The sequence below is a fragment of the Nesoenas mayeri genome, assembly GCF_963082525.1.
Source record: "Nesoenas mayeri genome assembly, chromosome: 5".
Classification (NCBI taxonomy): domain Eukaryota; kingdom Metazoa; phylum Chordata; class Aves; order Columbiformes; family Columbidae; genus Nesoenas; species Nesoenas mayeri.
The window spans coordinates 37,910,326-37,925,179 of NC_137548.1; the positions used below are offsets into that span (position 1 = coordinate 37,910,326).

Here is a 14,854-nt window from a genome sequence, read left to right on the forward strand (position 1 = left end):
TTCCGGCGGGGCGCGGGTCCCACCGCCACAGCAGCCCCAGCGGCAACGCGCCCGGGGAAGCTGGTTCCGCTGTGGTGTCGGTGTCCTGCGCTGCATGCCGTGCTCCCGCGGGGGTTCGGCAGCAGGAGGCGGCTCGGGCAGAGCGGCCCGCAGCGTCCCCGCCGCCGGCAGCGGGGCAGCGCGGCCGGGCCCAGCGGGCTGCCAGCCGTGGCTGTTCGCCTGATGAAATAATCCCCGTGACACTGTACGGTCAGACTCGGTCAGCGGGCCCTGAGCTTTGCCTGCTGCGGCCGAGTTACAGTTACAAAGCCACAGGGTTCTAATAGGTCATACACACACACGTACCGCAAAAGCTCTTTGAATTAATAGACTTTTGTTGAATTTACACAACCCGCATGCTGGTACCAGACTGGGCTGTGAACGGCTTCATCTACCCCGCTGGCTTTAATGAGGAGAAATGGTTGGGGAGCTCGTTCCCAGCTACGCCAGCTGTAACCAAGTTGCTTAAACCTTGGGGAGCTTCCACCGTATCTATGGGAAGGGAAGGACGGGGCTGGAGCTGTGCTGTCACCTGCACAAGCGTGCAGCCAGGATTTATGGCCAGGGGTGTCATTTACAGCGTGTGTGTGCTTGAAATGATCTGGCTCCATGGCAGCAAACCTGGACTGCCCCAAAGCCCCTTCTGAGCTTTCTGCCCCTGCTTATTTCATCAGCTACCTATGCCATGTAGAATGAAATCTCCCCACTTATTATTCTTCCTGGAAACTTTTTTTTGTTAGGTGTTTCTACCACACAGTAGCAGTCTCATTTTTTTATTAGGGCTGCTGCACAATATACTCGTATTCTTACTGTTGATTATGTTTGGTACGTGTGAATGCCCACTCAGTAATATCACAACATATTGTGTGAGTATACTGTAATGTAACTCCATCCATGAGTCACAGTCCAGTTTACCTGTATCCCAGGACTGAAAATTCAAAGTTAGTCACTACAGCATAGTCCCTAATAGTGATGTGAAATCACCATCCACAAAACTAGTAACCCAAGCCTGACCTCGCATTATCCTACTAAGATAAAATTCCCTTTGGATGTGTATCAGGGAGAGGAGTTCATCTTCACTCAGGCCACCTGTGAAGTCACAGAAGTCAAGAAGTCACAGAAAACAAGAGAGTACAGAGAAGATGACTCTCAAGATAACCCTGAGGCTGATGAGGAAGCGAAGTGCTACCATGTGGCCAGGTGGTTTGCCACAGGAAGACCCTCAGGAGAAGTTCCCTTCAAGAACCTCAAAGGCAACAGAAAGAACATGTTTCTCCAAACAAAGTCCATTTCAGCAGACAGAGGAAAAGCCTGCAGTGAATGGTTTGGAAAGAAACGAAGGCTCTTGCTGTGTGTAATGAAGGAAAATCCATGCAAGCATTGATAGCTTCCACAGTATTCCCAGCAGTGATAAGCGTGCTCCTCCACCCATCAGCAAGGCAAAGATTGCCTTTTCTTGCTTGAGGACACCTAGGTACTGTAGTCTGGAGCCTATAGCAGATTCAGCATTGCATATACCTACTTCATAAGAACTTCCAGCAAAAGAGATTTCACATATGTAGAGTTACTAGCCTCTGCGCATACTTACCTGTTTTCTGTTGAACATTTGCAAAGACTTTGAAGTGAGACGACTCAACTCAGATTCTTGACATTTTTCTGTGTTCTGAACTTCCTTTTGTGCTTCTGTGGGGTATTTGGTAAAAGGGCTTGGCTTAGGTAAAGTGGATGTCGAAGGCAAAAATCTGCCACTCTGAAAAATCATAATCAAACTATGACTAGTTCAAATGACTGACTAGTTCACTGAATCTCAACAGAGCTAGGGATTTCACCTGCCCACATACACCAGGAAAGGCAGCCTGCAGAACAGAGGTCAGGGACACTTCAGAAGGGCGGCACAGAGGGGCTAATTGCTTCTGCAGCCTACACCTGGCATACCTTGGCAGGTCAGGAGATCAGGGCTGGAAGGGCAGGAAACATTGCCATTCGGCATCAGTAAGGATGGAGGGCACCACTGGAGAGAAACATGCAGCCTCTGCCATCTCCAGTGAGAGCTGAAGGCTGTGTTATTATTCACCCAAAGGCTGATCAGAACATAGCCAGCGGAATCTTTACTTTTAACAAGAGAAGCCAGCTCAACACTGTGGAGCCACACATGCAGTCCCTGCTAGATTTTGTAGGTGAGCACACATCTTTACTGAGGGTCACCTTCTGTAATTTTGAACTTTCCATCAAGGCTCATTGACCAAAGCAGTCATCAAGATCTGGCCACTAGCCATGTCTTTCATTCTGTAGCCTGGTTCCCTAAGGAAAGAAGATGATTGCCATGATTATACTGTCTGTTTTCCTGACTTGTTATCCCTTACCCCAATCACACTGGATTCCCAGAAACTTTTACAGTCTTTTCAAAACAAAGCTGGCTACAGCAGCACTAACAGACAGTCTTCCTCTGAGATTTAGAGCCATTGTCATTTTTTGCTGGTAGTAATTAAGCGTACCCTGCCATCAACTCAAACACCTTTCAGCTACAGCCACATGCACAACAGTGGAGCGCAGACATGTTGGAGGTAAGAGCACATATTCTTCAGGCACAGACTCTGATGTTTTCACATATTACTGCAGCCAAAGGCTCTGCCATGCTCAGGCAGCTCGTGGCAATGGTAGACTGGAGTTGGCATAATGAAAGTTCCTTTTTTAAATATTTCATGAGTCACTACACAGCCTTTCTACAACCCAGACCATTGCCCGATGGCAAGCACAGCAGGAGGAAAGTAGAACAAGGCACCTGCTGCCTCAAATCAAAGAACAGTTTAAAATCATTTGTAAAAGGAAACACTGATGATCACTTCCTTTTGTCTTCTCCATTAATCACATCAAGGAACTGGTAGTGGTACTGCATCTAAGTTTTCTGAACATGTCAATAGCCACCTCGTATATACAAAATAAAATGAGAAGAAAATCAAACACATGTAATAAGAAGGTAAGTTAACATTATCACAATCCAGTGGCCACTAACTTGTTCCAAGAGCCTCTCAAGCCAAGAGACAAATAAATAGAACTGAAGAATAAAAAAATAACAGCAGGAAATTACTGCTTCTTGAGCAGCAACATGGGTCTGAATTCCAGAAATGCAAAGTCTCAGCTGGGAGCAACGAGAACAAGTCTGTGTCCATCCCTGAGCTATGCTGAGACTGGGATGAACTCATCACAGAGCACAGGCTCAGTGCTGGGCCACCAGCTCACCCAGGGCTTCTGAAAGCACAGCTGTCCCCCTTTTAAAGCTTCATAAGAGCTTGAGAGATGTAGGCCTCAAATCACAGACTCAGGAAGAGGAAGCCAACGGACCAAAAAAATCAGTAAAAATAATCTCCTGAAATTAAGAGAGTTGCTATTATAGACACAGATGTGCTGAGACGAGAGGTTATGACTTACCTCTTTCCTCTCACCCTAACTTTCCCTGGAAACACTTTGATTTGTAATTCTAACATTCCAGGACTAGGCTAACCTCATCTTCAGTCTTACTGTCCCACCTGAGTACTATTGGCTCTCTGCTAGAGACATAACACACAACTGCTGATGCCCATACGCACATTTGGTGCCCTCTCACTCTGACTTTTAAAAGGGCACTAAAAGTTATAATAATAATTTTGTAATATTGGACGGGTAAGAAGAATGCTTAAAACAAACATGCTGTTCCAGAGATGAACAGTGAAGTAGATTTTTAAAATGTCTTCACGTTTAATAATCTAAAATGCTGTTAAATTACAGAGATAAAGCTATTGTCAATATGTATTTTATTTCCACAGTGTCCCTTTGTTCTTGTCATTGTTGGTCAGTCACCTAGCATGGAGAGGAGTGGGGAGAAACACTTCTTAAGATCGGAATATATTCTGGTTTTGATCTACAACAGAGGTTTGATACCTCTTTGATGTGACCCCTACTGCCATAAACAAACATAGAAGTAGATAAACAAACATCTGTCTTTGTTGACATTGTGAGCTTGCCCTAGGTCTTGTTCCCAATACTTCAAGCACATATTCATATCCCCAAGGATGCTGAATGTAGCTTTCTTGTCTGGGCTACCATTCAGCCAGTTAAGCATTTTTCACTTTGTAAAATATTGTGACAGGGTTTTCCATGTGAAAACCTTTCCTCTGGAGCCCTAATTCTCTCCTAGATGTGTACATGGTGCTTTATCTGTGCAGTGCAGAGCAGAACAACAAGGGTGATAGCTAGCTGGCTTTTGTCATGTCAGGAACTAGGTATTTCTGGCTGCATTTTCCCTGGCCTACACAAAAGCTCTGGAAAAGCTTCTTCCTCCAGAGAAAGACCTAAAAAGAGATTTTAAAATTCACTGCACATAATGTGCTGCTGGCTATTGGCAAGCACCCTGGGAACTCCAGACAAATAGAGCTTGCGCTGCTGGTTTGGGCTGCAATGATCGTGACTGCAGGGGAATACAGAGTGCAACAGTACATTGTGTAACGTGGTTTCTGGGCAGCAGGATGGAGAACAGGATAGAAATCTTATTAAACATCCCTGGACAAGCCAGGGTAATCAAGATTGGTGCTGGGCTGGATACCAGGAGCTGTAGCATTGCTCACAATGCAGTATTGGCTGTGAGTAGCCAAGGTTAATAAGAAACATTATTTCAGTACAGAACTTGGAGCAATTTGTTCAGAGAATGTAAATGAGAGGCATGTTGTAAATGTTTTGTTGCCCAAATACGCATCACTTCAGGAAGTGGTGGAGTGAGCCCATCCTGTGAGTTACATTTCCATCCAATAGATCTCTCCAAAGCCTCCAGCTTCATGAAGAGCATGCACATGTAACAAACCATTAAGCGCTGCCTATGCAGGTATGATTTACATCATAGTCAAGATCTTCAGCCCTGAAAGCACAAACCTCTGTATACCTGAGCTAAAGAAACAGCTGCTTGGACTTCACTTACTATTGCAATCAATAAAAGGAAACAACCACCAATCTTAAGGGCTTGTAGTTCTTTCTGGGTGTAGGATGGAAACCCTTACTTAGTAGTAGCTGTTGAGAACTGCATTTCTAAAATGGCAGTCCCTTCTCAACACTGTGCCTGCTCCTTTTTCCTCTTCCTTTGGGTAGCCAAGAGGAACTGTGAGGGAGAGAGGCAGCCTGGATTTCCTCTTTGATTCTCTCCTACATCTTCTGACTAGAACTCCTAGTGAGGTAATAGAGTGGAAGTGTTGACGTACTTGTCCTTTTCTCCTGCTCTGCTTTCTTGTCAGCTGTCAGAATGAGCATAAATACATCCAAGGACCAGACTTGTTAAGAGCCAGCCTGGAGAGGCCAGTGAGCCAGCTGTGCCCATTTTTCATGACACTGAAATAGTGCATACAATGAAAGGTACCATGGTGGCCCATGCATTGGAAGGGTCATCCGTGCTTTCCTGATGTGGCCCTAAGATTCCCCCTCCGCCTTCAAAAAGGGAGGAGAAGTAAATAGGTTGACATTGTTTGGCTTCTCCACTTATTTTTTACCTTCTTGGGCTGGCTCAAAAACAGGCTGGGGAAGAGTGGTTTAGGAGCCATGTTTTAGGTCTGTGAGTGCAGGAGGAAGAGCTGAAGGAAATACTGCCCTTCCCAACAGATTCTCTCTCCTCCTCCTTGTGCTCAGAAGGGCTATTCCCCCCAAGACAACCAGCAAATGTCAGCTAGGAGAGAGATTCCTCAGGGAGTCCAGGGAATAAAACAGAAACCAGGAACACTGCCTAGAATTAGGGGAACTGAGAGGGCGTCTGTGCCAAAAAGCACCAATATGGTCAACAGCCACCTCTGCACCTGCTTAGTAGCTGCCTCTAAGCACTAGCCCCATCCTCTTTTTGACCCCAAAGAAAACCCATGGTAACACATTCATTTTCTAGGTTCTTTGTTATTATTTTCAAGAGCAGGACAGTCATTTGAGCTCTTAAATTTGAGTACTGAAAACTGATGTTTGTAGAACAGCAGCACCTTTCATTTGTCTTTCACATGAGTTATAAACCTGGTAATTACAAAAGGGATGGGGCTGAGAGGAGCTTGTTGCTGGTCTAAGAGATGAGAAGGTTGAGTTCTGGCTCCACTTCCTTCACTGGGTGTGGGCAGGAGATTTGCCATAGGGGAACATCAAACCCAGCCAAAATAGAGAGGAAGCTGCTGGGCTCAGATGGGTGGGGGAAGAGTTAAAAAGATAAAATAGTTCCAGAGAAGGAACATCACAGCATGGCGCCTCCCAGCCCGTATGCATGTTCTCATGCCCGAGAGAGCCAGCAGTTCTCCATGGATCAGGGAGCATGAGGGACCTGGGAGGAGAATCCAGTTTAGTCACCACACTCCCCAGTTCATCATTGGGGTTCACAGTCATTTTGCTGAAGCAACTGTAGTGGCAGTCCTTAGAAAAGGGACTGAAGTTCACCTCCTTAGTAGAAACAGTGTTCCTTCTCGTGTTGTTCGTTGAAGAAAAGAGAAACCAAGCTGTGCAAAAGGGTGTGAGAAAGAAATAGTACAAGAGAGAGAGGGCATACTATTTGAGGGCATACTGGGCACAGCTTAGACCCGAGTATGTCTACAGGTTCGTGAGGTGCCTGAGGCTGAGGGGGCTGTGGAGGTGGAAGGGGACTCCTCATCCGTTGTGTCCCCCTGCTCCTCCTTGTGGAGGCCAAGGCTGATGTGGCTCTGCAGGGCTGCTGGGGTCAGCCACTCCTTGGGGAGGCAGCTCTGAAGGAAGGGGATGCAGGAGCTGAAGTAGGCCAGGCGGTTCACCCAGCGGGGGATCTCTTTCCCGCATAGTATCTGTGGAGCAAACCAAAAACGAGCATGGTTAATAGTACCAAAACATGTGCGTAGTGGCAATGCCATCCCCATCTGCACCACCACCTCAGCAGGGTGAAGTCCCTGTTGCTCAGAAGAGAGCTGTTTGAAATGTAGAGAGCATCTTCTGCAGTCAGAAACAGCTATAAATGCAAATGATTACACAACTGCTGGACCTGCACAGAGGGCCCTGCCAGCCATAGCCCTTGTCAGCATCTTAGTGGAAACCAGGGAAAAATAGTTCATGGCCCTCAATATCTTCGGCCACTCTGTTCTCCAGGCAGTCCACAGGTAAGAGGACAGGCCTGCTGGTACTTCCCAACCAAGACAATTACAATCATTTGGAAAAATTTGGAATATTATTTAGGCTGTTGCTGGCCAGACCTTGAGGAGCCCAGAAGATAAGCCGGAGTAGGTGGACAGAGATGCCTGATAAGCTACTCTTGCTAATCACTTTTCTTCTGCTGGCTGACACACTCAAGTCAGTCAAGTTACAGTATCTGAAGGTCTTTTTCCTATCCTAGCACATCACCCTTTAATTTCTTCTAATATGGTATTTCCTAAACGTGGGAAAGTATGTAAAAAACAAAAATACTAGCTTCTCACTAGGCCTGTGTTTCATCAATAGGCATTGATTTGGGTTACACTCTGCTAGCATAGATACTGTTTTCCAAGGTCATATAATATTCAGCAAAATGAAACAACTTGCTACAGACAGCAGACCTTTTCTTCTGTTGCATTTGACCATGCATGCCAACAGGTGTCAGATTTACTAGCTGTATTTGGCTTAGACCACATAATGAGAGTTTCCCTTTACATTTTACCATTTTCCATGCCAGGCACAGAAGCGACATGTGGAACTGATCAGCCGGCGTGCCTCAAGAGCCTGTCTTTAGTAAATATACTGCCAATGTGGCCCTATACCGGTATGCTAGAGCCTGAAGTCCATGGCAGCTACAGTAGTCATAATACCTGAATTTTCCTTACCTCCCAGCACTGCCTCCCATGGAAACTCCATCCCACTGACCTTGTCCCACAATTTACATGGGTTATTGGTTCTAGAGCTGTCCATACTGCACCTTCTGCCAATACTAAGTTCTTCTGTTCTTCCTCCAACCTTCTTCCTTTTAAAACTACACTTAATTTAATACTATTTACTACAAAAACTAACTGTAACCCACTAAGGAGATTATTTGGTGAGACATCTGTTCCTTACAATGGAAATGCCGTGCTTAGAGGTTTCAAGAGATTTTCAGAGAGCATCACAGAAGCAGTTGCTAGAGCATGGGCTGTGTGGCACTATATAATAGTTGTTACCTGCTGGTCCTTCATGCATATAGCCTGAGCAGAACAATCTAAGCCCATTCCAACAGTGGTGTTGAGGATAAGGGAATTAGCTTGCTCCAACAGCATGGAATTTCCAACGAGTTATGGAGAAGGCAACAAACCTGTGACCATGTTAATTTGAACACAGAACTCACTTTATTTAGGCATGCATTGTTTAAAAATCAATGTGTGAAATTGAAGACATTATCATTAGGTATCAGAGAATGAGCAGAGCCATTTCACTGCTAAAATTACTTGCAAGCATAGACTGTTCTTTATCTAATACACCCCAAGGACTTTGATTTCTGTTCTTACCAGTGCTGGTAAGTGCTACGTAACAGTGTTACTTAACCTCAGATAAACCTATGTGAATCTGTATTATTAAAATTTTTAACCTGGGAACATGTACTTTTATTTATTTCTTTATTATTAAAAACCCAATTATTTATCTTCATCCAGATCCCTCATTTTCATTGTTACAGCTATTGCCTGAGCCTGTAAGGAGATGACCTCTACACCTGCTTTTAAGACTCATTCATAGAAAATTTGCTGATCTGGTTGCTTTTCTCCAGACATTTCTGATCATTTTCACAAGAATTCTACTGAATTTTCTAAATTGTTTTCAATATGTTCTACTTGAACACTGAACTTGAGCCAAAGCCAAAAAAGCAGCACAATTCCCTCTAGATTTCATAGTGTTTTTCTTCCTCTCCAAGAAGTTAGGCAACATATTGCCAGTGTGGAAAGTGACTCAGTTTAGGCTCCTTGTGATGTATCTGTGCATGTAAGTTTAGTTCTCAAGCAGTCGTAAGTCTCAACAAAGACTTCTTCCCCCCGCCCCGATATTAACAGGAAAACAAAACCAGGGCATGAAAATTAGCTGAAACAACAGAAGAGCACAAGGTAAGAGGCCTGAAATGAAAATATTGTGTTTAAGAGTTGGCTTTCTTTTCTAAGCAGATCCCCTAGCAACTGAAATAGCATTTCCCAATGTGGAAGCAATGCTTAGATGTTTGCTTTGTGCTTATGGGAGCTTCTTCACACAGAATGAATCAGTGAGGCAAGGGAGAGCCAGAAAAAAGAACAGAGATGTGTGGGCATCCAGCCATCAGTCAGCAAAGGACAGTTTGTGGAGCTTAAGGATAATGATGGAGTCAAAGTGGTTTCCCTTTCCTCAGTCATGCTTGTCCTTGCTTCTTGTCAGTGAAGCCTTGTTACTATTCCACAGCAACACACAATCCTCAACAAAAGAAAAAGAGCAACGGCAGGGAATGCCACTGGCAGTAAAGCCTGCTCCTATGTTTTTCACTCTTTACCATAAAGCATATTGTGCTGGAGCACCCAGCAGTACTTAGCTAATGGAGAAACATCAAATAAACCTGACTTGAAGGGGATTAAGCAGACTGATTTAAAAAAAAACAGTGCAAGCAAAGTGAAGCGAGCATTTTCCAATTGCACGTGAATCCACAGAAAAATCTACTTATTGCAGCTCTTCAGAGCAATTCTCAACTCAAAACCACACGCTGGAACAATAAACTCACAGAACCCTGTTATCATTTTTTCCACCAGTAGAACTCGTTTTTTAGATAATAAATTGTTATGGGTCAGAAATTGCTGGTCCTGACCATCATACCAAATTGTCCTGCTACTATCCCTTCAGGAAACTTAACACACTTGTAGTGGAGCCTGAGCTTGGCATTGGATAAGAAAGTAGCTGAGCCTTTTGATATGTAGAAGACTGAAGAAGGAACTTTAAAAGAAACAGTCACAGAAGGGCTAATCCTATGTGAGATAAAAGCTCAGGGGCTAGTTATAGCTCATGTGAGGCAGAAAAGTGTTTGGGATGGGTAACCCTGCAGAGTACATGAAAGGCTGGACTAGTGGCAGCAGTGCCTGGAACATCTCAGCCCGTGTAGGGTTTCACTAAGCTTTGCAAACCTCCCATGAACAGTGTCCAGCTACCTTTGCTGAGCAGAGCACTTCCTCCTCATTTTCTCACTGCCAGGTCTCTGAAGGTGTGAGTTATTCTCGACCCCCAGAGAAAGTGAGTCCCTGTCACAGACCAAAATCCAGCATATGGGACAGCGAGCACAGCTTCTGATTGCCCACCAAGAGATCAGTCCTTGTTTCAGGCAGAAACTTCACCAAAGGCTGCATGTACTTGCAGCTTCCACTGAGTGGCACCTCCTGATAGAGAGCCAAGTCTCCCATAGCTGCAGCTTCTTCTGGGGACTCTGTGTAAGAACTGTACATGACCCAGCTGGCATCTGCAGAGTCAAGTGGAAACAGCAGTTCAGACATCCGTGGCTGAAGCCAAATGTGCGGGAGAAATGGGACATGACAGTTCAGGTGCTACTTCTAGGCAGCTGTCAAATCCACACCAGGATTACAAATCATCAAGAACCAAGTAATTTGGGGTACAAAAAGATCCTCTGAGCATCTTAAGCAGTGTCGTTTGTACTGAACAGTCACTGGTTAAAATGTACAAACTGCCCTGGGAGTAAGGACTGCACCCCATCACTCCTCCCTGCCCTAAGCGCCATAAGACTTAGGAGTCACTGCCTAGCAAGGCCTTAACGCTTCCCTGTAAAGTTTTACTCTGGGCAGGGGAACTTCCTAGGGAGCTTCCCTAGCAGCTGGGAAACATGGGCTTAAATGTCATCCAGCAATAGAAGAATCAGTCTCCTGCCTTCTGGAGGACAATGCTATAATGTGCTGCATTTTGTCAGGGCTTTGGGTCTATAGGCATAGGCTAGACATTATCTGAGATGATAGTCTAACAGGCTGAGCCCCTTTCAAGATGAGCCTGATTATTTGTAGATCCTAAGACAAAGCTCTCAAATACAGTAAGTTCTGCATTGCGCTGGATGATGCAATTGGGGCAATTCAAACCATGCACAGAACTATAACTGAAGGCACTTGAGAAATTTTTTTTTTAAGTGAGCCTTCCCAAAGGCACTATGTAGTGCTCCGATCCATGAAAATCAGGATGAGCAGAGGCAACATTACATTCCTCAAACAATACATGCTGATTACTTCAATTCTTGTCTTCAAACTGAGACTCCGAGAGTTCAGCACTGAACATCTGCTGAACCCACTGCCACTTCCATTTAGCAGCCTTGCTAAAAATGAGGTGTTGTCCACATGGGGCATCCAGTTGAGCTACTATACAGTATTTCCCTTGCTGTGTCTTAGAAAATGCAAAGGGCTTTAATTGCTGCCTGAGGAGTCTAACACACATGACATAGAACATTAAAAGCAAAGCCTCTGGTGCCTAAGGGGAATCTTTCCAGTGTTCACATGAGTTGGCTCCAACGAGGGCTAGACAGTATAGCATAGATAATGCTTATCAGAATTTCCAGATAAGGTCACTAGATACAAACCAACACAACTGGCCAGGCAAAGCGTGTAGGCTCTGCTAGGGCAGCCAAAAAACATATGTAGAAAGAGAAGTATGGCAATGCAATAAAATTAGTACTTGGACATATCTGGAATAAACCATTAACCCAATGCACAGAGATATCTTTTTAACTACCTGGCAAAAACTGAACTGGTAGTATAACTGCCCCATGCTGGCAGAGCTAAGGGAGTCTCCTCATGTCAGTGAGGAACATACCTCTAGCTATGCACTCCTAAATGGCTATTGCACATGGTGTATACACTGAAAATAACATTCCTGAAAGAAAATGGGCATACCACCTTCACAACACACCTGAAAACACAGTCTCACCTTGGCAGAGCTGGCACACTAGGATCAGTTTCTTGAAACAAATGTATTGTACAGTTAGTGTGTAAAAACTGCAATTTCTACTCTAGGGAACCTAACTAGTCTGTGGGTATCAACAGAACAGATGAGGTGGCACTGGACCCTGAAGCTGCACGCAGCACACATTCAGCAGAGCCAGGCATGGGCGGCATCTTGCAGAGGAAAGGGTACAGCTGAAAATCTGTACATGAGGCTGAATGAGCTCTGTAATGCGGCTGCATTCTGGGAGGTAGTAGCCTGAGTCAAAGGGAGGAAGTGAAAAACCTTTTAAATGAGTTCAAGTGACTGTCTAAAATTCCCCCATTCTCCCATGCAATCCCTTTTTGTTCTACAGCAGGCAGGGCACTGCCACTACTGTGGATCCTCCCCAGGATGGCAGGCATTTCTCCTATGTAAAACAGAAGTGTCTGCATTGTCTCCCTAAGATTAGCCAGGAGTGAGGAAAAATGAAAACATTGAAAGGAGTGACTAATACCAACAGTCTTGCTTCCCTTGTGATGCTAGTGGAAATGTGTCAGTCACTTCTCCTGTGGCAAAAGGACAGAGCTGCCTCTATGCAAGAGTCTGCATGCAGAGGGTTGCCAGGAACAGAGATGATGGAGTAGGTAGTTCTGGGTCAAACGAGACAGCTGCCTTATAGCTCCTCAGCACTCGCAGCGCTGTTTCAGCCCCACTGTCCAGGCCACCAGTGGAGAGGCACAGTAGCTGCAAATGCAACATCCTGATGAACTACATTCAGAGCTGAATTATGAGTGTCATTGCTGATTAATTGTGTGCCAGCACTGGAGCATGGCAGTACTCTCTTTCACCATAAAGACCCTTGTATCCACCTTGTACACTTATAAGTATAGCCAGCAGTAGCAGGATGACAAGGTGGGCAGCAAGTAGCCTCATAACAGATGATCATTTTGGGAAAACTGAGTATAATTAAGTCTGGCCTCATTAGTGACATTTAAAATAATGAAACTCCCACCAAATGAATGAACAACTGCAATTCATTCTTATTATTATGATGGCATGAAGGGGAACTGCTTTCTCCTCACAAGTGCTGTTTTGCAACCAGTGGCTAAGAACAGCTGTTGCCCAAGAGGGTCAACCTTTCCAATGTTACAGACATGCTGAATCTGAGCAGGCAACCCACATGCATAGAGGGATGGACATCAAGAGCATTTGTTTTTCCTGAATTGCTAACAAAGAAACTCCTATGTTTCAGCATCAAGCCTTGTTTTCTAAAATTAGAGAGCAGGAGGTTACTGTGGAAGGAGATACAATGAGAAGAGAGAATACGGGAACTCATCGGAATAGGGAAATACCTTCTGTCTGGCAGCATCGGCAAAACTCCTAAGCAAAAGGTTCCAGTTTCAAAAGCCTATCAACACACTTAGACAGTTCATTTACACTCCTGACATTTTTCATTTATCAACAGGCAGTGGTGAAAAGATCAGGGATTTTCCTTGCCATCTTCATTTGTGGAAAAGAGGCATCTGTTCTCAGGCACTTGCACATAGAAAGACTCAAAAGGCTCCTTGATGACTTAAGATGAATGCCCCAGATAAAATGAACTAACTTAGCCAAGGTATTATGGTTATTTAGATAAGGACAAATGCAAAAAGCAAATAAAATAAATGGTACAAAACACCCACATTTATACCAGCCCCAGTGAGCTTAAGATTTTTTTTCTTCAGAATTACTCCTAAAATATCTTTGCATTTAATCTTTTTGGCTGCATAGATCACATTAAAGCAAAACCTGAAATAACTGCAGAAGTACATGTGGCAAAATCAGCCCTTTTCCAAAAAATGGAAATTATGTGCTACGAACTTGCCGTTTAGGGGCAGTTGATTTCTGTTTCAAATTACTTGCTACCCCATACTATTCCCCTGCACATGTAAATAGACAGGGTAAAGAGGATGGACTGAGAAGTGAAAGGTGCATAAGAATTCATTCAGGATAGGCAAGGCTAGAAAGGTTAATGATGGAAAAAAAAGTTTATCTTTTAATAGCAGCCTTCATTCTAAGGACTTCCCAAAGATGTCATCAATTTCAACTAATACACAAACTACACCTAGAAATCTCATTTTATCACTGCAGAGAAGCCACTTCTAGAATGCAATATAGCAGTTTCTTTTAACTGCCTGCAGTCAAATTTGTGCATACTTGAAGGCAGAAATGAGAGAAAAAACGACATCTATCTGAAACCATGAGGATAATTTATGGGTGCAGGACGTCTTTATTAATATGCTTCTTCCAAACGTATGTGGCAGTTAAAAAACAGAAAACAAACACAGTCTGTTCCCCATAGAGCTAACAACATTCAAAGGCTGTTGCAATGATGCAAGTCTTTCCATCAGCTTCAGCAGGACTGGCTCAGGAGCTGGGAAATAAAGCTTTCCTAATGTTCTTTCATGCCCTGTGGTTGTTGTTTGTTTGTTCATTTATTTCTCTCTGTTTGTTGGGAGCATTGTGTCCCTTGCCATTAGCAGAATCCCACGTAGGCTTTTATGCAACAAAACACCTCTCTCCTCCTCTACAACAGAGACAACAGAAAAGCAATTGTTGACTAAGAAAAACACAGGTATTACTTGTCTACTTAGGATCTGCTGAAGACTCGTTTATAAAAGATTCTGCCTGACTGTGACTCACATGTCACCTGAAGCTCCCTTCTCTAGTGTTTAATCCTATCTCTCTGATAGCTTTCAGGCTAAGGAGAGCTTCCTAGTTTTTAATAACATTATGATGAGAACTCATATGTGCCTGGGGATGGACCCCAAGCTTTAGGCTTGAATTATTCACCGATGATTAAAAAACTGCCCTCATTTGGTCTCTGATTCAGCAAACCTGTCTTTTACAGAGAATTTACTGAAAGTTGAATTCCTCTAAGGAAAACAAGCTTCTGATGTCAGAT

At 44.2% G+C, this 14,854-nt stretch overlaps 1 protein-coding gene across 1 annotated transcript in view; it reads right to left on the bottom strand.

Annotated features, from left to right (window-relative positions):
- Positions 1–6,466: 6,466 nt before the first annotated feature.
- LOC308041051 (deubiquitinase DESI2-like) overlaps positions 6,467–14,854 on the bottom strand; it is a gene marked incomplete at its 5' end in the record, with an annotated part of 60,377 nt that continues 51,989 nt past the window's right edge. Inside the window, one exon of the mRNA XM_080345509.1 lies at positions 6,467–6,839. Within this exon, the coding sequence (XP_080201635.1) occupies positions 6,597–6,839 (243 nt within the window). The 3' untranslated portion in view covers positions 6,467–6,596. The remainder of the gene's footprint in view (positions 6,840–14,854) is intronic.